Source organism: Leopardus geoffroyi, chromosome B1 (assembly GCF_018350155.1).
Source record: "Leopardus geoffroyi isolate Oge1 chromosome B1, O.geoffroyi_Oge1_pat1.0, whole genome shotgun sequence".
Classification (NCBI taxonomy): domain Eukaryota; kingdom Metazoa; phylum Chordata; class Mammalia; order Carnivora; family Felidae; genus Leopardus; species Leopardus geoffroyi.
In genome coordinates this window covers 203,795,697-203,818,103 of record NC_059327.1, presented here as the reverse complement: position 1 = coordinate 203,818,103, position 22,407 = coordinate 203,795,697, and the positions used below count along the sequence as shown (strand labels likewise).

The window sequence follows — 22,407 nt, the reverse complement described above, 5'->3', positions numbered from 1 at the left end:
GCCTGCTTGGGATTCTCTCTCCCTCTGCCCCTCCCCCGTTTACACACATGCACTCGTTCTCTTTCTCAAAATAAGTAAACATTAAAAAATTTTTTAAAAACTGAACACACTGTAGAACCAGTATCCAGATCAAAAAACAGTAGCACGGGGGGGCCTGGCTGACTCAGTCTGTAGGGCATGTGACTCTTGATCTCAGGGTTATGAGTTCAAGCCCCCCGTTGGGCGTGGAGCCTGTTGAAAACAACAGCAGCAGTCATGACAAAACAGCACCTCAGAATCCCCTGTACCCTTTCAGGTGCTTTTAATAAGTGATGAGTGGAATAGTGTTCTTTCGCATTTGGTTTCTTTGACTCAGCATCACATTTGTGAGGTTCATCCTAATGTTGCACCTGGTGATGGAGCCTTTGCTCTGAATCCGGCCCCCTAGTCCGTTGCGTGGATGCTGCAGTTTGCCCATTCTGGTGTTGCTGGCTTTGTCTAATCTGCGGTCAGGATTTTGGTGAATGTTTGTGCGTCTCTGTCGGCATGTATCTGGGAATGCGGAGTTGTCGCGTGTGTGCCTGTCCAGCTTTTGTAGGTATTTCCACGCGATTCCCCAAAGTGAAACTGTTGTGAGATCTGGCATATTGACGGTCTTTCATTCTCTTTGGACCCTAGGGTTACAGAACTGGCTACCCTTACCGATACCCTGCTCTGAGAGAGAAATCTAAAAAGTACAGCGATGTGGAGGTTCCTGCGAGTGTCACAGGGTACTCCTTTGCTAGTGACGGGGATCCGGGCACTGGCTCCCCTCTCAGACACAGTTTTCAGAAGCAGCAGCGAGAGAAGACAAGATGGCTGAACTCTGGCCGGGGTGACGATGCTTCTGAGGAAGGGCAGAACGGAAGCAGTCCCAAGTCGAAGACTAAGGTGTGGACGAACATTACACACGATCACGTGAAACCCTTGCTGCAGTCTCTCTCGTCCGGTGTCTGCGTGCCAAGCTGTATTACCAACTGCTTGGTCTGTGCCTACCTTACTGTTCATAGTTAGATGACGTAGAGCAAGTTGGGTAGCTGGGGCTTCGGAGGCTTTGGGAATCTAGCCTTTCTGACCTGGATTTCGAGCAAACCTTCCTCCTTAACCTTCTTTAGCCCAAACCAGACCTGCCGTGTGCATTAGCTGTAACTCAAGTAATACTGTCTGCTTGAAACTGCTTAAGATACGCAGCACTTCTTCAGTAACCCCCACATCACCTAACTCTGTGCGTAGCGAAAATACTAAGTAACTTACACATATTAATCTAAAAGTTGGAGCTGACATTTAATTCAAATTATGTTCAGGGAATCCTAATGCTTCATGCACGGAATGGTAGTTCAGTCATAACCTGTTATTTCAGTGTTGTCATCGCCAGACTGCAGTCTGTTCTTTAAAGGCTTCAGTGTTTTCTTAAGCAGTTTTCCCTGGTGTCTCACGGGCATTTTCCCAGCTGACCTCGTCCTTTCTTGTTGGCCTCGTTCCCTGCTTGGTGTCCCAAAGCCTCCGAATGCTCTAAGCCAGCTACCTTCTGCATGGACTGTTGCATGTGAGTAGACGGCCGTAGTGGTGAGTCCTGTGGCTCCTGCTGGGTGTGGCATGACCCAAGTGCGGCGCAGGCCATCTGCAGGCACCAGCGACAGACCCTGCGAGGCGCGCTTTGTTTCCGTAATCACAGACACGGCCCTCAAAGACACTTTGCTGTCTTGGTGCTCACGTCCTGTGAAGACCGGTCTTCACTGCCCCGTGACCCAGCCTCTGACAGTTCAGCGGCTCCTGTGCCACACAGAGGGGGCCCCTGGAGCGGCCAGGGCAGGCACGCAGGTGACCCGTGAGGTCGGATGGCCTAACACGGTGTGCCCCGAGCAAGCATGCGGGGCCTCCTGTTCCCGTAATAACAGTGTTCTTACTTTATAGATTTATTCCAAAGAAGACAGTTCTGTCTTCCCCAGGTGGTTCTGGTGCGTGAGCCTCTGTGCTCCTGAGCAGACTCGTCACGTGGAGCCCGTCTCTCCTCTCTCCTTCCGCCTCCTCCTCCTCTCCCTCTTTTCTTCTCCTCAGTTTCAGCTGTTTTGATTTTATTTATTTTACTTGTTAAAGGGCGTGGGCCTAAAAACCACCTTCCTGCTGAGGATATACGTACATAGTGCTGAGTTGCCGTGATGAAGTTTTTCTAAGCACGTGTAGCCTCAGCTTTGAGCTTTATTTGCTATTGTCTTGAAACAATATGAAATCACTTTGCGTGTTTTAGTCAGTGTGCACATTGAAGGGGAGACCTTGTTCAGCACTTAAATTTGTTTCCTACTGCTCCGGAGTATTGGGCATGCCATGCAGTGTTCCCAGGTTGGTATGTTAACTTACAGTAACTGTTCTCAAGTTTCAAACGTGTTCACGCTTCCAAGGTTATTGCTTTAATGTTTTGACTAAAACTTATTTTTAATAAAAAGCTGGAGTTATTTTTATCTGAGAAGATAACTGTCAGTGAGTACCTCACAGCTCATGCCCATCCCACACTTCCCTCCGCAGCAGCTAATAAGCATTTGCCAGTCTGTTGCTTTCTTTAAAGTCTTACGGTTTATGGCCATCTTACTGCCTCCTGAAAATACTCTCAAAGGCGCAACATTGCTGGCCTTGTTTTAATGTTCAGTGCCCACCCATGCCTCAGAATTAGAATTTGATTGAAAATCTCGTGTGTGATTGGAGATCCAAAAATAAAGACAAAATGTGAAAGGCGCGGTGTGCTGATGCCATGCACTGATATCTAAAACAGCCTTCTGATAAAAACTCATGAAGCGCTTCAAGTTTGTTTGGGATATTTTTGTAACACTCTGAAGTATTAAGTTATATAAAATATTCGACATCACCAAACCCTCCCACCAGGCAGCTACTGTATATACGTTCATGCAGCAATTTTCTTGGGTTGAAAAGCTATGCCAACAGCACGTTCTAATGCTGTACTTTATTTTCATGCAAAACTTTGGTGATGCCCACTCTTGCCTCCCAGTCCGGTCTTTCCCTTTACCTGGGTGGCAACATCACATCGCTTTTCATGACCCTGCCATCTCATGCTTCCAGCGGCTTTGGCATTGATGACTCTCAGGGCGGTGAACCAATGTGCTCTGAGGGGTCCCCCCATGGCTAGTCCGCGGGAGTTACAGAGCGTAGCTCTGTCGTCAGCCTCTGCCGGGCCTTCTGGATGGCGTGTGCCGGTCAGTCACGACTCTGGCTTCCACCGTTACTGGTTTCTGTTTGCACACGCCCTGCCCCGATCCCACCGCTGCAGTGACAGGAGGTGTGGTCATTGGTTCATTCTCTGTGATGTTCATGCATGACCAGGTGTGAGACACGTGGGACAGATTGGATGCTGTGGCATCACGTAACCGTTGTCCCAGTTCTGACTTTTCAACTGTTCTTGATGTTTACAGTGGACTAAAGAGGATGGACATAGAACCTCCACCTCCGCTGTCCCTAACCTGTTTGTTCCATTGAACACTAACCCCAAAGAGGTCCAGGAGATGAGGAACAAGGTACGTACTGGCTGACGTCAGCCCGTGGCAGGAACTTGTGTGCAGGCGGAGGTGGTGGCGGGTGGGACGGGAGGTGGCACGTGCTCGCCCCTCGCGGAGGGCTCCCACCGCTGCAGCCGAGGCCCTCTCCTTCCACTGCTTGTGCGCCTGTGCTAACAAGCGTGGTGTGTGAGCAGCAGACAGCCTGGGGCCCCGGTTCCTGAACAGAGGCTTGCTCACATAGTGGGCAGAATCGGAAGCGACAGCCTGTTTCTGGCAAGAGCAGCCTTTGCCCCCGCGTTTCGGCGTTCATTCGCTGAGCTTTGAATGTTTGATGTGTCAGATGGAACATGAGATCCACCAGTGTTCACAGCGCCACCGTGAGAGGGGCTCGTGGGGCATGTTTCTCCTCGAGGAGTGAGTACGGTTAGAGATCGGTGCTTGCCAGAGCCATCCAGAAGGTGCAGAGAGTCCATCCCCTTGGACTTGTGAACCTCTAAACAGGCCGGACTAGCACCACCAGACAGGCACTGTGGCCATGTGGGGCCCTGAGGGGCAGGGCAGGGCAGGGGTGTGGCTTGCGCGTGGCTCTGGGGCCCCAGTGCACGTGCAGGGTGACTCAAGTCGTGGCAAGTCTTCTCCGTTCTGTTGATGTGTGTTTCTCCTTCTCGTGTCCTCAGATCCGAGAGCAGAACTTGCAGGACATTAAGACGGCTGGCCCCCAGTCCCAGGTTTTGTGTGGTGTAGTGATGGACAGGAGCCTTGTCCAGGTGAGAGCCCAGAGCGTCTGATAGTAGTGGGTGGTGGCTCTAATGACCGGCCACTCCAAAATTATTCTTGAGTTGGCAGAGAATGATGCTATGAGGTAAGTGTTCTAGGCAAGAGCTACCTCTGTGAAAAATCCTCATGATGAGAAACAGCCCCCCACTTTTCCTCAAGTTGTAGACGTAGCACAAGCATGCCCACGGGCCGTGTCCTCCCCAGCCCTGCTCCATGTAATGCATGCCTGTGTGAGGGTGGCACTCACGCCACCTGCTTTGGGACCTGGATTTGCCCTGGTTTGGCAGTGTACGGTGGAAGATGCTAGAAGAGGGTGGGTTTAACGGACTTTTCTGTTCTCGTGTGTATTGCTCTCTGCAATAAAGTGCTGCTTGGGGAAAAGTGGTTACAGAGGGCACCTGTAAATGTCTGCATTTACATGCCTTTCTGTAAGAGCACTGTACTTCGTGGCACATTGAAGATAATCGTGTAAGTAGTTATCTCTGAAAATTGAGTTGCCACCTGCTGCAGGGTAGGTGTTTGTGCTCTGAGTTGGGGCAGCCGTGGTGCTGGTCTTGTGGTCTGTGTCTGCACGTGCACCGCCATCACTGCTGCACCGCCGTGGGCGGCTGTCTCTGTTGCATGCTCTCAGCCAGCTCCATCCTGTGCTCTCAGTTGCTGTTTCGAAGCCGGGCCTGGCGGGCTCTGATGACTCAGTTTACTGTTGCAGGACGCACCCCTCTCTGACTGTACGGAAACAATCGAAGGGCTCGAGCTTACAGAGCAGACCTTTAGTCCTGCTAGATCTCTGTCTTGTAGAAAGGTACTCACCGCCCTGTCCTTGACCGCCTCTCGGCACGCGCTGCCCTTCCACCTGCCCTGTCCCCACCTGTCTGCTCTTGCCGGGCACCGTCTCAGTTACCCCTGCCTCTGCGATGGACCGAGGTTCCGTTCTGCCTGTTCTGTTCTTTAATTAGAGTGTCTGGTATGAGGTTATTTTTATAATCCTCGGCATCCACGAGGCATCCACGAGGTTGGGGAGAAAGGGCCCCTCTTCACGATGCGTGGCGCATTTCTGAGGGTCTGCACGTGACTCTGGTTAGTGCATGCTTTTGGGTTTCGTTTGCCTTTTATGAGATGTCGATGGCAGAAGGCTCATACGGGCCGCCTGTGGGCAGCGGTGGCTCCCTGTGCAACCTTCTACCTTTGCTTGCTCTGCTGTGACCGCACGCGTAGTGAATGTGGCCATTGGAGGTTGTAGAATTGAAAGACAGCATTTCAGAGGAACGGAAAGTAAAACTGGACAGTTTCTATTGTTGATGAGATATATTTAGTTTTTCTCCTAAAAAAAAAAAAAATCCTAGATAATTCTTTAAAACGTGTTTCACAGGGAAAAAAGACATGGAAATTTGAAGCCAGGAGTAGTAAGCTGTGTACACGCATACGTTGATGCAGATGGCAGGTGGGAAGTCTGTGTGATGTAACCTGCCCCGTTGGAAGGAGCCCCGTGAGGGCCCTGCAGGTGTGCTGGTGTGCACAGCTCGGTGCTGACAGCAGAAAGCGGCTGCCTGCTCGGTGTTGAGTCGTAGTGACGTTTACCCTGTGTTCAGAGGAGATTTTTAGGGTGTGTCTCTTCAATTCCTACGCCTCCAGTGAGATGCCATCTCTTTGTAGTGATGTCCCAGTTGCCAGAGATTCGTACCAGGGGTTCTGTATCCTGCGTGCAACCCTCACCAATGACGAGGTTTTGCATACTTAGGGATTAATTCAGTAGGTCCGTTTCTCCTTATCCTTTGAATGTACTTTGAGCTGCCGTTCTTGGAGGGACTTCTCAGAGCCCGGGAGAAAAATGGCCTTTTTCTGCATGTCTCAGTACTTTGGGCTTTAAGCCGTTGTGGTCTTGCTAGCTCATAATTTTCTTTTCTCCGATGCGTGAAGCTGTGCTGAGTCTGTGAGCCCGGGGTGCTTACCATGCGGGTTGTCCACTGTGGCTGCCACCCTGTAGCCCTTGGGCAGAGCTGATTGACACCGTCATTGCTCTACAGTCTCTCTGGCACTGGGTCACACGTGGTGGCTTCTGCTTGACCTTGTTCGGGCTCTCTGGAAGGTGGGCTGGTTGGCTGTGTTTCAAGTGGGCTTTTTTGGCCAGTTCCTCATCCAGCCCCAATTTTTGTTTTGTCTCCGGCATGTCAGACTCGGGTGTGTGTCACCATCACCTGTGAGTGCTTCATCACGTGTAGATGTGGCCCCCCACCCCCGCCTGCCAGGAAGTCAGAGTCACTGGGAATGGGATTCCTGGCCATTCTGGTGCCCCACCCCCTAGTCTGGGCAGCGCACTCTGGGAGTGCTGCATCCAGGTGGGGTCAGCAAGGGAAACCGCACCCAGCCCAGCCTCGAGGGTGCTCCCGTGCCTGGATTCTTGTTCCAGCTTGCATTTTCTCCAACACCCTCCTGCTGCTCACATTTGCGCCCTTGGTCTTTTTCTCATTTTTACGTTGAGAATACGACTCCATCCATGACCTTGACTGAAGCTGTTCCCACATCTTTTGTGCGAATCTCAAAACGCAGACTGCATTGCTCCCTCTACAAGGTGGCCCTGCTCTCAAGGTGGCAAGTTGAGTTTTTCTTTGACAAAGTGGAAAAAGAACTTGGGTACGTGTCCTAGTAACGTCCTCTTCCCGATGAGGCAAATCCGTAGATACCTGCTTTCCATTTGAGAATCTCAGGAACATGTGTCTGGGGCTTAGGAAGTAGGGGCTCTGGGGAAGCCCTTCCCTTTGCTTCCACCCCTCCCTCCCTGGTGATGGCCGTTCACTCGGGCCCTGTCGCCCTCTGCCTGAAGGAGGAGCGGCAACTTGTCAGCCGCACCCTGATGCTCTGGTTCCAGAAGGAATACTGAGCCCAGCCGAAGGCTCTCTTAACTCCACGTCGCACGCGCCAGCACGGAAGCTGTGGTAACCGGCCGCCTGCTGGAGGTCATTGCAAGTGAACTGAGCTGTTAGACGTTCGCACGAACAAGTTCGTGCCGACAGCTGCCGGGGGCAGGCCAGGACCGTGCTGCCGGATTTGTGCTCTGTGCACCTGTGTGTCCTTGGGCACAGTCCCTCTCACTTGGTGCTGTGGGGGGGAAATGGGAGGTGCCTGGGCCCACCTTGCAGTCTTACCTGGTGACCTTGGTGTTGAGCGCCCAGAAGCACGTGGCCCGGCACTAAGAATGTAAGTTCAAATCTGAGTGGGTTTTAAGGCTGAAAAGCCTGATGCTTGGAGAGGTCGGGTCACTAGCCGCGTTTGTAGTCCACACCAGGCGCCTCAGCCAAGCGCAGAAGCCGTTACTCGGCGGCATCGGTTTTGCTTAGAGCCGCGTTCTGTGGCTGGAAGTGAGGGGAGCAGCGAGAGCCTCTGCGTGAAGAGCGGCCACTTCACATCCTGGCTTCTCAGCCCAGGCTGCTGCCCCGCAGGGGACCCGTTTTCCCTCTGCATCCGAGCCTTGTTTCCGTCCCCCCAGATAACGCAGTTCCTCTGTCCTCCATTCCGCTCAGAGCCCAGGTCTTGGGGGCTTGGCAGCCGCTTGGCGCTTGGCTGAGGAATTTGGAGGAAGGAGGCTCCCTGCCAGCAGAGGTGGGAACCAAGGTGCCTTGAGGGTCCGGGGTCTCCGTGCGGGAAGGGCCTCGCTTGCCGCAGGTGCCTCTGTGGCAGTTGATGCTTGATATTTTATTCATTCCTTGTTCTGAACTGTTGAGTTAAATGGATTTAAACATTTCTCTCAAACCTCGTATCGCCTGGTCGCTTTGTTGGCAGTGCGAGCAGGGTGCACGTGCAGCAGGTCAAGTGCCCCAGCTTGCAGGACACCCCCACCCAGCACTTCCTGCTGTCAGCCCAGCAGCTCCTCCCAAGGATGGCACAACTGAAGCCGATGCACAGGAACAGGCTTTACCGAGAAGAGGGATTCGGTTACCCGTCTTGAGACAGGGCAGCTTGTGAGTGAAAAGCCGGTTGACTTTGGGCCAGCCTTGGTCAGAAAGTGGGCTCCCCTTGACCATCCAGGCTCTCTAAGCAGAGGCGGCCAATTGCAGCAGGTGCTTCCCTTCTCTTCCCTGGGTCTGCATCCCAGAACAATCCTGGGGTGCTCTGGATGCTCTGCACCCAGCCTGCTGGACAGTCACCCCTCCATCCGGGTTTCCCAGGCTTTGCCAGGGTAGCAGGTAGCCCAGGTGGCCCCAGTCTGGCCCTGTCCCTCGTGCACATTGGTCGGCACGGCCTGTGTCTGGTGTTTGCCTCTCACTGAGGAGAGTGTTGGCAAACCAGCCTGGCATCAGAATTTTGGCTTCGCCTTTCCTAGGTGGTTTTTGGAAGCTCCTGATAAGTAATGCGCACGTGTGTGTGAGCTCTGGCTGACTTTCTCAGTGAATGAACCCAGGGCATTTGGGGGCCAGCCAGGCTGAGCAGTGGAGTGCGGAGCTGTGCTGGGGCAGGCGAGGGGGGCCGGACGTCACACGCCCAGGGCTGCCCTCCTGGCTCTCTCCCTCTGAGGCTTGCCTTCCCCCTACCCCCTGCCCTGCCCTGGGTCTGTCTCTTCCCTGCAGACTGGGTGTGACCTGCGAGCTGCTTTCTTCCTATTTTCTTCTCTTTTCTACATGTTCCTAGTTCTCCAAATTCCTCAGACAAATACTGATATTTTGGGACTTTAAAACAATTTCTTGGGATCCGTTTTCGGGAGCTGGTTGTAAGCTAAATACATAGTCAAAAGGACAGAACTTACCTGTGAACTTAGTAAGTCAGTCTCCGAGCACACCTTCCCTGACCATCGGAACCCTTGACGTTTTCTGCTGTCGTGAGGGGGGGCAGTTGACTTCAAAAGTCCACTCTTCCGTCCTGCCTGTCACTGTGGAGACGGCATTCTCCTGGAGGAGCCCGCTCTGTGCTGTCCGTCTGCACCTCATTGCTTTTGCTTCTGAAACCTGAAGGACTCTCCTGTGATTTTTTTTCCTCCTGGTACATTTGTTTTGTGGCATTTAAATTGTGTTTCTCTGTCTCCTACCACTGGAGGCCGCAGCCCGGCCTCTGCCTCAGGGCCCAGGGCGATTCCTAGGCCCCGTCTCAGGGATGCGTGCGTGTGCGTGTGCGTGTGCGTGTGGGTGTGGGTGTGGGTGTGTGCGCGTGCACTCTTGGAAACCCGCCCGCCCCGCCCCGCCTGCAGCCTTGCCCGGGATGGGGGAGAGTCCCCTCTGGCAGGGCTCCCACCGACGGGGCGTCCCTCTTTGTCTGCAGGGGGAGCTGGTGACGGCTTCCAAGGCCATCATTGAGAAGGAGTACCAGCCCCACGTCATTGTGAGCACCGCGGGCCCCAACCCCTTCAGCACGCTCACCGACCGGGAGCTGGAAGAGTACCGTAGGGAGGTGCAGCGGAAGCAGAAGGGCCCTGGAGGTGAGCACGCGTGTGCGCGAGTCCTGGGCGAGTCCTGGGCATGCTGGCGCAGGCCGCACGGGCCGTCCCCGAAGCAAGAGAAAGCGCTGTGCCCGCTCCTCTGTGCCAGGTGTTAACGGTGGGCGATAAGGTCAGTGACTCGCATGAAAGAGCAGCCTTGGGTCTGGTTAGTTCAGAACGTCACTGAGCGCACGTTTCCTAGTCCCGAAGGAATTAGACCGTGAGACACACTTGTGAGTGTGCACGGTGCCTGTGCAAGAGACCATGTCGGAGAGCTGAACTTCCCTCCTGCACGAACCTGGAGGGTCTTCCTGCACAGGTGTGCTGGCAGGCCCACGGCCCAGCGTGCGGCCTGCTCTGGGTCCCAGACCCAGTGGGAGTGTGGCCCTTTGCTTCTCTTGGTAACTCGCTGACACAGGAGGTCATATTTTATGTTTTTGTAAAATACAATGGGACTATTTGCAGCAAATGAAAATAAATGGTTCTAAGAACCAGAACCTCACGGAGCAGTTGTTTTCAACTTTAGGTTTTGAAAAGTAGATCCAAAAATTTTGAGAATGCCAGAGCTGAGCCTCCCCCTGCCTCTACCAGGAAGGCTCCAGTGGGTCTGCATCACTTTCCCCAGGCAGCCTTGGCTGAGACCAGCAGACCCTGGGCACAGATGTCCCCCCGCCCTCCCCGCCCAGGAGGTTCATGTTGCCGTCCTCAGGGCCTTAAGTTCTAATCCTGGTCTTTGTAGGGACCACACTTCCTCCTTGGCTCAGCCCCTAGGAATCTGCCTTTAGGAGTGGAAGTCCCACAAGTGTTCCATGGCCCTGGGTCTGTGGGGATTGACCGGGAACTACTCCTGAGTCTCTGAGTACTGCTCCCGAGTCTCTGATTTGCCCCGATTTAGGTTTTTCTGGTCTTGTTTTAGACTAAATGATACATTACATAGCTGCTATTGGAATTTGGGTCATGCAAAAAACCGTCGTTTTCCGTCTGTGTCACTTTGTTAGGTGTGCGTTAAAATTAAGACTTAGTGCATATCGAATCAGAGTGAGCCCAGTCTTCCCGTCACACCAAGCTCTGTGTCTCTGATCATCTCCCTTGCATGTACGCACAGCCCCGCCGAGAGCTCTCTGTGCTGTCACCATAAGTCTCTGCCTCAGATTAGAGCCCTGGGGGTGGTGCGTGGGCCGGCCCCAATTCCAGAGCACACACATGCGTCTGACCCTGGGCCCCTCCAGTGTCGGGGGGCCCGGATTACAAGGTGTTGTTTTTTTCCCCTTACGTTTATTTATTATTGAGAGACAGAGACAGAGAGAGACAGAGCACGAGCAGGGGAGGGACAGAGAGAGGGAGACACAGAATCCGAAGCAGGCTCCAGGCTCTGAGCTGTCAGCACAGAGCCTGACGTGGGGCTTGAACTCACAAACCGCAAGATCATGACCTGAGGGAGCCTAAGTTGGACGCTCAATCAACTGAGCCACCCAGGCACCCCTCAAGATGTTTTTTTGAGTCAAACCACGAGACATACAGGAGTTTTCCCCATACACGAGGCTCCATGACGAGGGACGTTCCAGCAGTTGAGTGGACAGGACAGCTGTGTCCGTGCTCTGTGACCACAGAGCTGTCAGCAGTGGGAGTGCCAGTGGGGGCGTGCTGCCAGGAGACCCCTGCCCGGCACTGCTGCTGGCCCTTGGCATGGGGGCGGGGGACAGGTGTTGGGTGCCATAGGTCAGCACTTCTGGCAGGAGGAAAGAAAGCCTCAGGGCTCTGGCACCTTCTTCTGGTTGAGGGAACTTGTAGGAGATGCGAAGGCCTTTGTTGATAGAAATCAGGCTTCAGGAAGGTGGGTTGGCATCTCTTTGAGATCAAAGGCCCTAATGATTGTAGCTGCTTGTTCAAAATATGGGACCTAGTGATGCTAAGCATTAATATAAAAAGTGTAAGTGAGATAAGGAGATTTAGGGAATTAAGATAATATTAGTATGTATTTTTCCCTAAATGAGAAGTAGGCTTGAAATTTCCTAGATCTTCGTTTGGTCCTAGTACCTGTAATTTTTCCTCTGGTCCTTATCAGTGATTTTATTTCAGAGAATAAAAATATGCTTTATTAGCTGCCAGGTTTAAATTATTGGCAGAAAATGTTCTACATAGAAAATGAAAACCCACGTAATTCTCATGTTCCATCCCTTGAGGAGGTGAGCAGGGTGAGGGTGCTTGGGACCCTGGGCCGCTAGCTCAGCAGTGGGGAGGCTGGACAGTGAGGACGTGGGGAGGGGCTCCTCCCTGGAGGACAGATGAGGACAGGCCGGGGGCCTCCAGTCGGTCAGCTCTGGCGGATTCTCTCTGGCCTAAGAGTAGAAATTAATTTTGTTTCCAAAGTTGTTGAATCTTTCTGAAATTCAGATGCACAGTCATAGTGGGCTTTCTTTATCCTGGAGAGGTGAAGACGGTGTGGTCGTGAGCCCTCCCAGTCTCCTGGATGCAGCCAGATGGGCTGGGCAGGGAGGTCAGGGGCTGCCTGCCGTGGAGGAGGGTGAAGGCTCACGATGTCTGAAGCTCTTTACCACGTGCTTCTCTGTGTGTCTGCCTGCAGAGATTCTGGACGAGAGCAGAGAAGAGAAGGAGAAGAGTCCTCCAGAACACCCTGCTGCCCCCCACACCCCCCCCAGCACCCCCGTCAAGCTTGAGGAAGGTGAGCTCTGGCTGCCCGCTGTGGGAGGGCGCGTGGCCTTCTGGGGTCTGGCGTTGGCCGGGAGGGGTGGGCCTCGCGTTTTTGTCCCGTGGGGGGAGAGCAGCCGGGTGTGCAGTAGAGGGACTGAGTGCATGGAAAGCCACCCACCACATGGTTCTGAACCGGCCCTCCTTGCTGGCTCTGGCCTTGGTAACTCAAGGACAAACGGATTGTTAGTGAGATGTCAGAACCAGGCGGGAAAGGTTTCGGGGGTTCGATCCCGCCTTCGTCATGATGTCCGTTTTGCCCACTGCTTACACAGTCCTTAGACCTTCCTGTGTTCAGATCACTCCTCTGGAAACGTCTTCCATCATGTCTGAGCCGTGGTACCTCGTTGGACCTGCCGTAGTAATTGGTCCGTGCGAGTGCAGGCCTCCATTGGCCTCTCGGACTGCCCACCGCGTGTCTGTGGCGTGTGGCCCACGTGTCTGTCCCTCGGTCTTCTGTGTCGTGCTGCCCGTGCCTGTTGGGAGCCTGTGGCTCACCTTCCCCCCGTTCCTTGTCCACGAGAATGGCTCAGCCATCCTTCTATAACCCGGCGGCTGTGACTGAATGCCTAGATTCTCTCCCTGTGCTTTTCTCTTCCTGTGGCTGCGTCACAAGCAGGAGGTGGATGTGCTAAAGAGTACCTGTTACCATAGTAAGTACCGCCCGTCCGGCCCTCTGCTGTTTCACCAGCATCCCCTGTGCTTTGCCTCATTCTCCTGCTTCTTTGTTGCTTCCTCAGTTTTGTTTTCTGTTTATTCAAAATAAAAATAGAGGGCCCCCCTCCCCCTTTCTCACACCCAGTTCCTCCATCCCAGGCAGTGGCATCTTGGCAGGGACTCGGTCACCAGAGAGCTGGGTGGTGGCAGCCTGTCCCTGGGGCCCCTGGACTGAGGGCCCTGCTCAGGGAGCCCTGGGCCTTGGAAGCTCCACAGCGATCATGTTGGCCGGATCAGCCTGTGATTGCTCTGGGCGGGAGGTTTGGATTGCTGTTTGGATCGGAAGTACGTCTAGACTAGGTTCAGACAGCTTAGGGGTCACATGTGTTTGGATCTTTGCTTCAGTTCAGATGGGGCAGAAGAGCTACATTTGGCACTGGTTTTTTAGTGTGACATTGGCCACACGATGAAAGTCCCCGGAGGCACCCACAGGCAATCTCTGCATGCTTTGCAGAGTGAATCCCGACCTCCTCCTGCCCTAGCCAAGTAAGGACATTTCATTTTCCTGGGACAGAAGGTGGCTAAGGGCAGGGACAGGGTAGCTCCAGCCTCCCAGAGCCAAAGTGCTAAGTGTTTGGGGCCCGGAGCCTCCTGTGCCGGCCGCACCTCACCGACACTCAGCTCGGGGCCCCTCCTGACTTCAGCTCCATTTCTCCGTACTAGACGGTTTGCTGTTGCCTAAGCAGCAAGTTGCTTGTAACTCTATAGGCTGTTTTTAAGTATCTACAAAACTGGTTCGGGGATTAGATCCTGCCTTCGTTATGATGTCCATTTTGCCCACCGCTTACACAGTCCTCAGACCTTCCTGTGCTCAGATCACTCCTCTGGAAATGTCAGAGGAGTCTGTATAGAAATCTGGTGATGGGGACCTTCTCTAGAAGCACACCCTCAGACCAGTTATGCTGTACCTATTTACGTTTCCACGTTCAACTTGTGAAGATGGCCTGATGTTTTGCCCCTAGCTCTTACCTCATAATTCATCTCTTTTCTTTGATTCTCCAGCCTAAAATGGCTTTATTTTGTTTGATGCTGATATATGGGGTCTGGAGTTAACCATGATTTTCTGTGGTTTTCTTCTTGGGGGAGACCAGGTGTTGTGGGCTGAAATTGAGGCTTAATTTCAGGACTACTGATAATGTGCCCTTAGGGTTCTAGAATAAACTTCTGTTCAAGTGCTAACGCAGAGCACTGTCCTGCTGAAATGCTCCCGACTTGCCCACCTCGCTCTCTCTGACCGGGGACCAAGGCCCTGTCCGTGAGCGCCCTGTCCACAAGGAGGAGCTGAAAACAGCCCTGAGATCGATTGTGCCTGCGTCTTGTTCTCTGAGCTCCCCCTGGCCCTGAAGTAGAGCACACCTCACTTAAAGTGTCAGTCGGGTGTCGGCAGAAGCCCCTGCGTCCGTCCACGTGGGCTCCGTGCGGGGCGCTGCCCCCTCCCGCCTCGGGGCCGCCCCGCCGAGGTCTGGCAGCCGTTCTCCAGCCCCGTCTCTCCTACCCCACCCGCCAGACCTGCCGCAGGAGCCCGCCTCCAGAGAGGACAGTGACGCTGCCACCTTCAAGCCGACTCTCCCCGACCTGTCCCCTGATGAGCCTTCAGAAGCGCTCGGCTTCCCGACATTGGAGGAGGAGGAGGAGGAGGAAGAGGAGGAGGGGCTCTGTGAGGCCCGCGAGCCCCCCAGCCCCACCAGGTCCCCCTTGGTGGCCAGCCCCGAGCCAACCTCCGCCCGGGCGGCTGAAGAGGCCGCCTCCCCAGCTGCCGAGGACCCTGGCAGCGACGGGTCTCCGGGCAAGTCCCCTTCCAAAAAGAAGAAGAAATTCCGCACCCCCTCCTTTCTGAAGAAGAGCAAGAAGAGGGGTGACTCCTGAAGACCCCGTCCTGCACCAGCTGACGCCACCAGACCGTCCCGATCGCGTCTCGTGCCCTGTCTTCCCGTGTAGTGGAATGCAAAAAGCCCAGCCCTCCGTGTAGCTAGAGCTCCCCTCCCGGCCTGACCAGACCCCCACATCCACCGGTGCTCGCCTTGCGTGTGTGCGCAGCGGTCCCCCCCCCCCCCCCCCCCCCCCCCCCCGCCGGCCCGCAGCCTCAGGTTCTGGGGGAGACGAGTCCACGTCCCTCCCATCTGTCTGCGCCTTGGTGACACCCTCTCCCCTGCCGGTGAGAAGTCCTGGTCCTGGCCAGACGGTCGGAAGCCCTGCCGGCTCTGGCCTTGACCGCGCTCTCCTTCTGTTGTGAGGTGACCTGTGCTGTGTGCTAGGCTCCCCTTCACCCCCAGGTCTCGGGTGACTGAATCAGACTAGTAGTTTCCTGCTGGCGTTACCTGCTGGGTGAGTGATCTCACTCTGTGGACACAAAGCCTCAGTCCTGTGAAAACACTCACGTGCCCGCCAACAGCCCAGGGCATAATAACAGCCTTTGAGAGGCGAGTTTGGGCTGAGCCGGAAACCCCAACAGCAAAGGGGACCTGTGTCTGCCCAGCACAAGCTATGTGTGGTCTGATTACCCTGAGGCCAGAAACAGGTTCAGGGGCTCCCCATTTCTCACTCACTGGGGTCTCTGGGTTCCTGTCATGGGGAAGATACGTCAAGACAGGGGAAGAGTTCTTTCTAGAATTTTTTTTCAGCAGGTTTGCAATTTACCCTGCGTTTTTTTACCGTGAACAGGCCACTTTTTAGTAAGTTTTTTCTCTGCTCACTCGTCTAGGGGACGTTTTGGACCGAGAAGGGGTCTTCTCTTACCTTTAACTCTGCCTTGAAGACCCCCCTGGTTTTGGTAAAAGGCGCAAGGTACAAGACCCAGTGGTCCCTCCCTCACTGCTTACACCAGCCACTTATGAGCCGTGACTTGCTCTCCTTGTTCGGCATCGTGAAGTTTCACTTAACTCAGACCCCTGGGAAACCACATGAAGCTGCTTAGCGGGACTAGTGGGTGACCCATTCCAGGAGCTGCCCCGGTGCCAGCCTGACCAGGCACCGGCAGGCCTCCTCCCCGGGCGGACCCACGCTCCTGACACCAAGGCAGGACCTGAGGCTGGCTGCATGGCGCTGACCACTGCTTCGAGCTTGCTGGCGACTTGCTTTTCTCCTGTGTGTCACTTTGTTGCCATGGTGGCGTCCAGGCGCTGAGCCCTCAGCCCATACTTCAGTTGACCCCGGACTCTCTGCCCCTTCCTTTTGTCCCTCACATGCAATGACTTTTATTTCACTTTTGTAGTTTATTTTAACTCTTTGTATTACAACATGAAGTCTAGTCGCATATATGGATACAGGCTTGGGAGGATGGGTCCTCTGTCCTCCACTGTAACGTGTTTTACTCACAAATAAAATTCTTTAAGCAGTTTCCTTGTCTAAATTTCGGAAGCAGTTTGGCATTGTTTTCCCCCTTTGTTCAAGATAGGACTTCCAGAAGTCTGTCTTGAGATCCCAAGTGTTTATTTCTTGATTGGACACTGTTGCTCTGCACCAGGAAGGCCCCTAGAACCCAGAATCGCCTTGCCTGGGGCGCCAGCCTGCTCTTGCGCCCGAGAGCCTGACGCCCCTACAGTCCGAACAGATGCGCAGGGGTGGGATGGTGATGGGAAGAGCCCAGCACAGGGCTCCCTCCTCCCTGGGTGGCCAGGGTGCAGGGCACAGCTCACGTAGGCCCTAGCAAGTGTGGGCTCCCATCGTGGCGGGCCCTGTGTCACCCTTTCTGTCCTCCCTATTGTGCAGAATGGTCACGGGCCCCGGACGAGCCTTGGACTTTTCTGCTCAGTGCAGGCATAAGAGCTTCTGGTGCTCGGGGGTCTCCCAGGTGGGGGGTAGTGAGGCACAGCCGTGTGCTGGCGAAAGGCACTTGGTATAAAATAGCTGCTTTATTTTGTCATTTGGAGGCTTGGCTGACACCGTGTGTCTGAGAGAAAAGTGAACACAAAACCTGAAAGGTGTTGGGGAGTCCCTGCTCCCGGCACGACGGGCAGGACTGCCCAGGCGCGTACCACGGAGCTGCTGGAGTGTCTATCGGGGGCCAGGGCTGGGCCCCAGGGGGAGGGGAGAGGTCCCGTCCCAGCTTGGGGCGGGGCTAGCTCCACTACTCGGCCTTGGGTGCCATGCGGGCTGGAGGCCTCAGGTTGCGCAGGAGCAGGAAAGGGAGCAGGAAGAGGCCTGAGCACACCGTGAAGCAGACCCTGGCCCCGGCCAGCCAGTACACTGTGGAGAGACAGCCCGAGAGGTGATGCGGGCCCTCCCTCCCCGCCGCGCCTCCACCCCGGGGATGGCAGGACCACGGCAGGAACCGACGGGGCGGCAGGGGAAGGCGGATGGCAGGGCCGCGTGGCCTCCCCCTGGCCTTGCCTCCCAGGGGCACAAGCGTGCCTGGAATGCTATCCCAGGGCCCTTACCTGAGGCAGCCACCACGGGTCCCACTGCCCTGGCCAGGGCGCCCAGGCTCCGAAGTGTGCCCATGATCGTGCCCTTCTGCCTGGGCAAGCCTTTGGGGGAGAGAGAGGGGGGAGGAAGCTGTCGGGTGCTTGCTGGTCTCCTCCCACCTGGGGGACTCGGGCAAAGAAAGGCTCCTTACCATAGTCAGCGACCACGGAGGACAAGCAGGGCACCACGACGGCAGCGGCTGCCAGGGGACACCAGGAAGGTGGCAGGCAGCCTCCAGGTGACGCCTGGAGGGCTGTGACCCGGGATCCCCGGCCACCGGCTCCCTACCGTTCCCACCCTGGCCCCGGGAGGACCCCCTCACCGAAGGAGTAGAGCAGCAGCCCCAGGCCCAGTGCGGGCAGCGTGAGCCCCCAGCCAATGAGGAGGAAGGCAGGCACCAGCAGTAAGATGGCCTGCGGGGGGGCATGGCAGCACTCAGGACCCACCCCTGCCGCTTCCAGCGGGACTCGCGGCAGGGCCTGCCCCCCACTCGCCCGGGGGAGCCTCGTACCCGCTTCACCGCTGCAATCTCGCTGCCAGGGCTGATCTTCCGGGCGTAGGCGCCCTGCACGGTGGCCATGGTGAGGCCGATGAAGAAAAACATCTTTCCTTGCTGCAGGCTGGGAGCGGGGGAGCCGTTAGTGCCTTGGTCTGACCGCCCTGCTCCCGCCAGCCACGCCGGAGCCTGGGAGCCCACAGCTTCTCCTGGGCCTCAGCCAGCGCCTGCCCCAGGGATGGGCCAGGGGGGGCGTCACTGAAGCGGGGAAGACAGGCTGGCGCCGCTACCTGCTGAACTGGAAGCGCTGATGAGCGAGGAAGCTCAGGGTGAACTCGAGACCCGAGAACAGGAAGAGGTAGAGGAAGTACACCAGACCCAGGCGGCGAAGGTGATGGATCCCTGGGGAGCACGGAGAGCGGCTGTAGGGGCCGGCAGCCCAAAGACGCGACAGTCCTGCACTTGCGACGGGGGTGCCTTCTTACCGTCTCCAGCGGGTGGGTCCTGGCCACGGGCCACGGCCGAGAAACGGAGCAGGGCCACGGGGCTGAGCAGGTCTGCCGCGGCCTGGAACCCCGGGCCGATAGAGGATGCCTGGGGAGGGGGTGGGACTGGAGAGGCCGGCCAGGCAGCTGGGGAGGGCCACGACCTGAACCTGGCCTGGCCTCTGGTCCAGATGCCCGGCCCAAGAGGCAGGGGTCCCTGGAGGCACTGTGGCCCCAAGAGCGCCTGTGCAGAAGGAGAGGCCAGCCCAGCATTCTTGGCCAGCCCCACGTGCCCACAGAACTGAGCCCCTGCCCTGGGGCTCGGCAGCAGGTTCTGGGACCCACCTTACCCGCTTCTCCGCAGGCAGCGTCTCCGGCAGGAAGCAGAAAATAAACAACAGGTCGGAGGCAGCAAAGAGCAAAGCCAGCCAGGGCACCATCTCCGCTGGCAGGAAGGCGCCAAGCATGGGGCCCAGCGTGAAGGCCAGCGAGAAGGCCACTCCAATGACTGCCTGGGGAGAAGACCGCCTGAGCCGGGATGGGAGACCCGAGGCAAGGAATCCCAGCCTCCTCGCCCCGTAGCGCGCACGCACCATGCCTCGGCTGCGGGCGGAAGGTGAGCCCAGGTCGGCTACGATGGCTGTGGAGAGGCTGACGTTTCCCTTGCTGATGCCCCCAATCACCCTGGAGGCCAGGAAGGCGGCGAAGCTCTTTGAGGCCGCCCACACGGCATACGAGGTGGCCAGACCTGCCTGTCCCCGGGGCAGGTGTGGTCACTTGAGGCCAGGAGGGGCCCAGAGTTGGGCTGACAAACCCAGGTAACACCGCTGGGACCCGGCCCTGTCTGTTCCGGAGCACTCAAGGTCCGTCTGTGTTCCCGATGTCCCCCCGCAGACAGGGAGCGGCTCTGGGAAAGCCTGCCTTAGCCACAGGAGCCAGCACCCAAAGCAGCACACCCAGGGGGCAGCGAGGGCCGCTGCCGGGTGGGTGAGAGGTGGGCACCCGTACCAGGGACAGCAGCATCACCGGGCGCCTCCCGAGACAGTCTGAGACCGCCCCCGTGACTGGTGCCAAGAGGAACTGCAGGAAGGAGAAGACTGAGCCTATCAGACCTGAAAGAGACAGACGTTTGGGTTACACGACTCGGTCTGTCCTCATGGGTCTGGTGATGCTGGGTGGGCCCCACCAGGAGTGGACACTGCACACGGGAAGGGGGCAGACAGTGCCCAGCAGCAGGAAAGTGGGGACAAGGACCCCAGCGTGGGACTTGGGGCCGTACCTCCAAACAGGACACTGTTGTACCTCTTCTCCGCTGGCATCCTGATGGCTGCGGCAAACCAGTCCACGCCTTGTTGCCAGGAGCCATAGAGGGGATCCTGGGGAACAAGGAAGTGTGACAGGGGTTGGGGGAGTCCCTGATGGGCTTTGGGGCAGTGGGCAGCCATCGTGGGAGTCGGGGGGCCTCCAGACGTGGGGGAGGGCTCACGTGGGCACGGCCATGGCTCTCCAGCAGCCCTGGCAGCAGAGGCAACAGCAGAGTGAAGGCCAGGAGGTCCAGCAGGAGGCCGAGGAAGACCACGGTGATCACACGGGGCTCTGACAAGGGCTGTTGGCGGATAGGTGGGCGCGGGGTGCAGCTCCCTCCTGCTCCCCAGCCCATGGTGGGGGCCGCTCCAATCCCGCCTGGCTGAGAGTGTGGCAGGTCTGCATGAGGGCACCTCTGGGTACCCCAGAGCCAGAGACCTATCCTGGGCCGGGGAGGAAACAGAGTTCCCCAGCCCTCACCATGCCCCCGACCCACTAACAGCTAGCAAGCACCCTAAAGGGAGTGCCTGCCCGCCTCCCTGAGGGCCCCTCAGTGCGCCCTCTCCCCGATGCCAGGCGGCAGGAAAGTCAGGCTGCTGGGTTGCGCAAAGAAACCGCAGCCACCGATGCCAACCGTCCCAAGGGGCCGAGTTGGGGGCATCGGGGCCCCGGCCTACTCCATGCAGCCGCCCCAGGTCGTCTTGCAGAGTGGCTGGGGAAACTGAGGCCCCGGCGGAGGGCAGCCCCGGCGGTGTCCCCGTGCCCCTGAATCCCGGCCCCCAGCCCCCACCCCCTAGGAACCCGGCCCCCGACCTCCCCCATCACCCGCCCCGCCCCGCCCCGCCCGGAATCCCGGACCCCGACCCCCGCCCTGGCTCGCATCCTGGGCGGGGCAGTGGGGCGCGCGCGGACGCGGGAGCAGTCCCCCCTTGCACCTGCCGCGGCCGCAAGCTCAGGGATGACGGAGGGTCGGACACACGAACTGATGGACGGATGCGGAATGGACTGCGGGCACACTGCCGGGGGCGGGCGCGCGCCAGCCACGCCTCCTCCCGCCCCGGACGTGGGCGCCGGCGCGCTTCCTCTTCCGGCCGGCAGGCTGAGAGCGGGCGGGTCGGGAGGGGTCGCCGCCGCCGCCGCCTTCCGCTCGCCAGCGCCGGGGCGCCTTCCCGCCGCTCACCGGCTCGTGCCGGCGCGGGTGTCCCCGCCGTGACCGCGCACGCCAGTGTCTCGGCGGCTCTGCGCGTTGTGCCGAGCCCGGGACCCCGGGACAGGCGGCCGGGGAAGGGGACCCGCGGGAGCCCCAGCGTCCAGCCGGCAGCGCGCTGGCCTCTCCTGCCACCAGCCTGACCCAGGTCGGCGGACGCCCACACCGCCTCACCACCGCCACCCACGTGCCCTCCAGGATTCGTCTGACTGGCCGACCCGAACCAGAAAGCAACGGGAAGTTCTGGAAATGAGGTTCGGCTTCCAAGTTGACGCGCGTCCACAGCCCACCCCTTGTCAACTTGGCATTCCTACCCCCTCTTTACACCGTATGAAACTCCCAAGTAAAGATAGCAGCAGTCCCACCGCCTGATAATAGGCGCAAGGAGTCCACCTCCAGCCAAGAAGAAAGCCGTTAGCACTTTCTCCAAGGGATACGTTCGGGTCATGTTCATTTTTCTCAGCTGGGCCACGGGGGAGGGGCAGGAGGTACGAGTTGGAAATAGTGTCTCAGAAGGCTCGGAGCAGCCCTCGGTTCTGCCCCTGGCAGGCTGGTCCTAGCTGGGTCTCATCCCTTCTTCCAGAATCCCTGCAGGAAGAGGCAGGGCTGGGCTGGGCCAGATACACAGATCCTGACATTTCCGAGAATTACATGTCCAGGGGGTTTGGGGAGAGGCCCGGGGGGGGGGGCGGGGGGAGCAGAGTGATAGCGTGATCCAAAGCTGGGGCTTTAGGGCTTGTTGCCGCCCGGTCCAGCCTCGTGGGACCGATGAGCAGGACGTCGGGCTGAGGCCCAGGTGCACGAGATCCCGGGGCTGAACGACGACAGCTGGCCAGGCCTGCACCTCGAGGAGGTGACGCCAGCCTGGTCCGTGCCTGTGACAGCTGCCGGGGCCTCCTGGCTTTGTGGAGCCACACAGCTGGCGAACCTGTCTCTGGCGACCCAGGGGAGGCTGGCTGAGTGCTCCTCCCTCATTCCCAAGGCTGCTCTCTGTAGTCGGGGCTTGAGCCCTACGTGCTCCAGGGGCATTCTGGCCCCGGACTCCGCGTAGAGTTCCAGCACCACCCGATTTGTCCAAAAGCAAACTGCCAATTCTCCCCACCAACCAACCTCCTCTTTCCCACCACGCTTAGGCCGTCCTGCCAGCCACTCCCTGAGTCCCCCACATCCCCCTGGCCAGTCCTCAAATCTGTGGTTTTTGCCGCGGCCGACCGTGTGACCTCAGGGACTGGTGTCTCCGTGCAGGTCCCAGGGCCACCTCGCAGGACTGGCTGCCGTGACCACAAGCTGTGTGACACTGGCCTCCGGCGCCGGCCTGTGGGAGGCAAGGCCTCAGCGCCGGGCCCCGCATCACCTGCCAGGCACACCAATTTCTGTAC

The 22,407-nt window shown here is 57.4% G+C and overlaps 2 protein-coding genes across 22 annotated transcripts in view; one reads left to right on the top strand and one right to left on the bottom strand.

Moving 5' to 3' along the window:
* The window catches only part of ADD1 (adducin 1), an 88,144-nt gene extending 71,664 nt beyond the window's left edge, over positions 1-16,480 (top strand). The window contains exons 10-17 of one of the 13 annotated variants that reach the window (XM_045474739.1): positions 658-909; positions 3,441-3,542; positions 4,202-4,291; positions 5,011-5,103; positions 9,549-9,705; positions 12,290-12,388; positions 13,034-13,067; positions 14,639-16,480. In XM_045474739.1, the coding sequence (XP_045330695.1) occupies positions 658-909; positions 3,441-3,542; positions 4,202-4,291; positions 5,011-5,103; positions 9,549-9,705; positions 12,290-12,388; positions 13,034-13,067; position 14,639 (828 nt within the window). In that variant the 3' untranslated portion in view covers positions 14,640-16,480. Of the gene's footprint in view, positions 1-657; positions 1,003-3,440; positions 3,543-4,201; positions 4,292-5,010; positions 5,104-9,548; positions 9,706-12,289; positions 12,389-12,937; positions 12,991-13,033; positions 13,069-14,638 lie in introns of those variants that run through there. The other 12 variants (XM_045474737.1, XM_045474743.1, XM_045474733.1 and 9 more) reach the window with 12 other exon arrangements.
* Positions 16,329-20,865, bottom strand: MFSD10 (major facilitator superfamily domain containing 10). 9 transcript variants are annotated; one of them, XM_045474760.1, is made up of 13 exons: positions 20,757-20,865; positions 20,003-20,203; positions 19,796-19,892; positions 19,525-19,628; positions 19,110-19,268; positions 18,867-19,028; positions 18,517-18,625; positions 18,322-18,433; positions 18,047-18,155; positions 17,858-17,948; positions 17,687-17,734; positions 17,508-17,597; positions 16,329-17,316 (listed from the first exon to the last, which is right to left on the bottom strand). In XM_045474760.1, the coding sequence occupies exons 2-13, from the start codon at positions 20,174-20,176 to the stop codon at positions 17,198-17,200; spliced, it is 1,374 nt and encodes a 457-aa protein (XP_045330716.1). In that variant the 5' UTR covers positions 20,177-20,203; positions 20,757-20,865; the 3' UTR covers positions 16,329-17,197. The 9 variants fall into 9 exon arrangements, with proteins under 9 accessions (XP_045330716.1, XP_045330717.1, XP_045330718.1 ...); XM_045474761.1 differs by having other exon boundaries at positions 18,862-19,028; positions 19,110-19,200; positions 20,757-20,857; XM_045474762.1 differs by having other exon boundaries at positions 18,867-19,024; positions 19,110-19,200; positions 20,757-20,857.
* Positions 20,866-22,407: the final 1,542 nt, after the last annotated feature.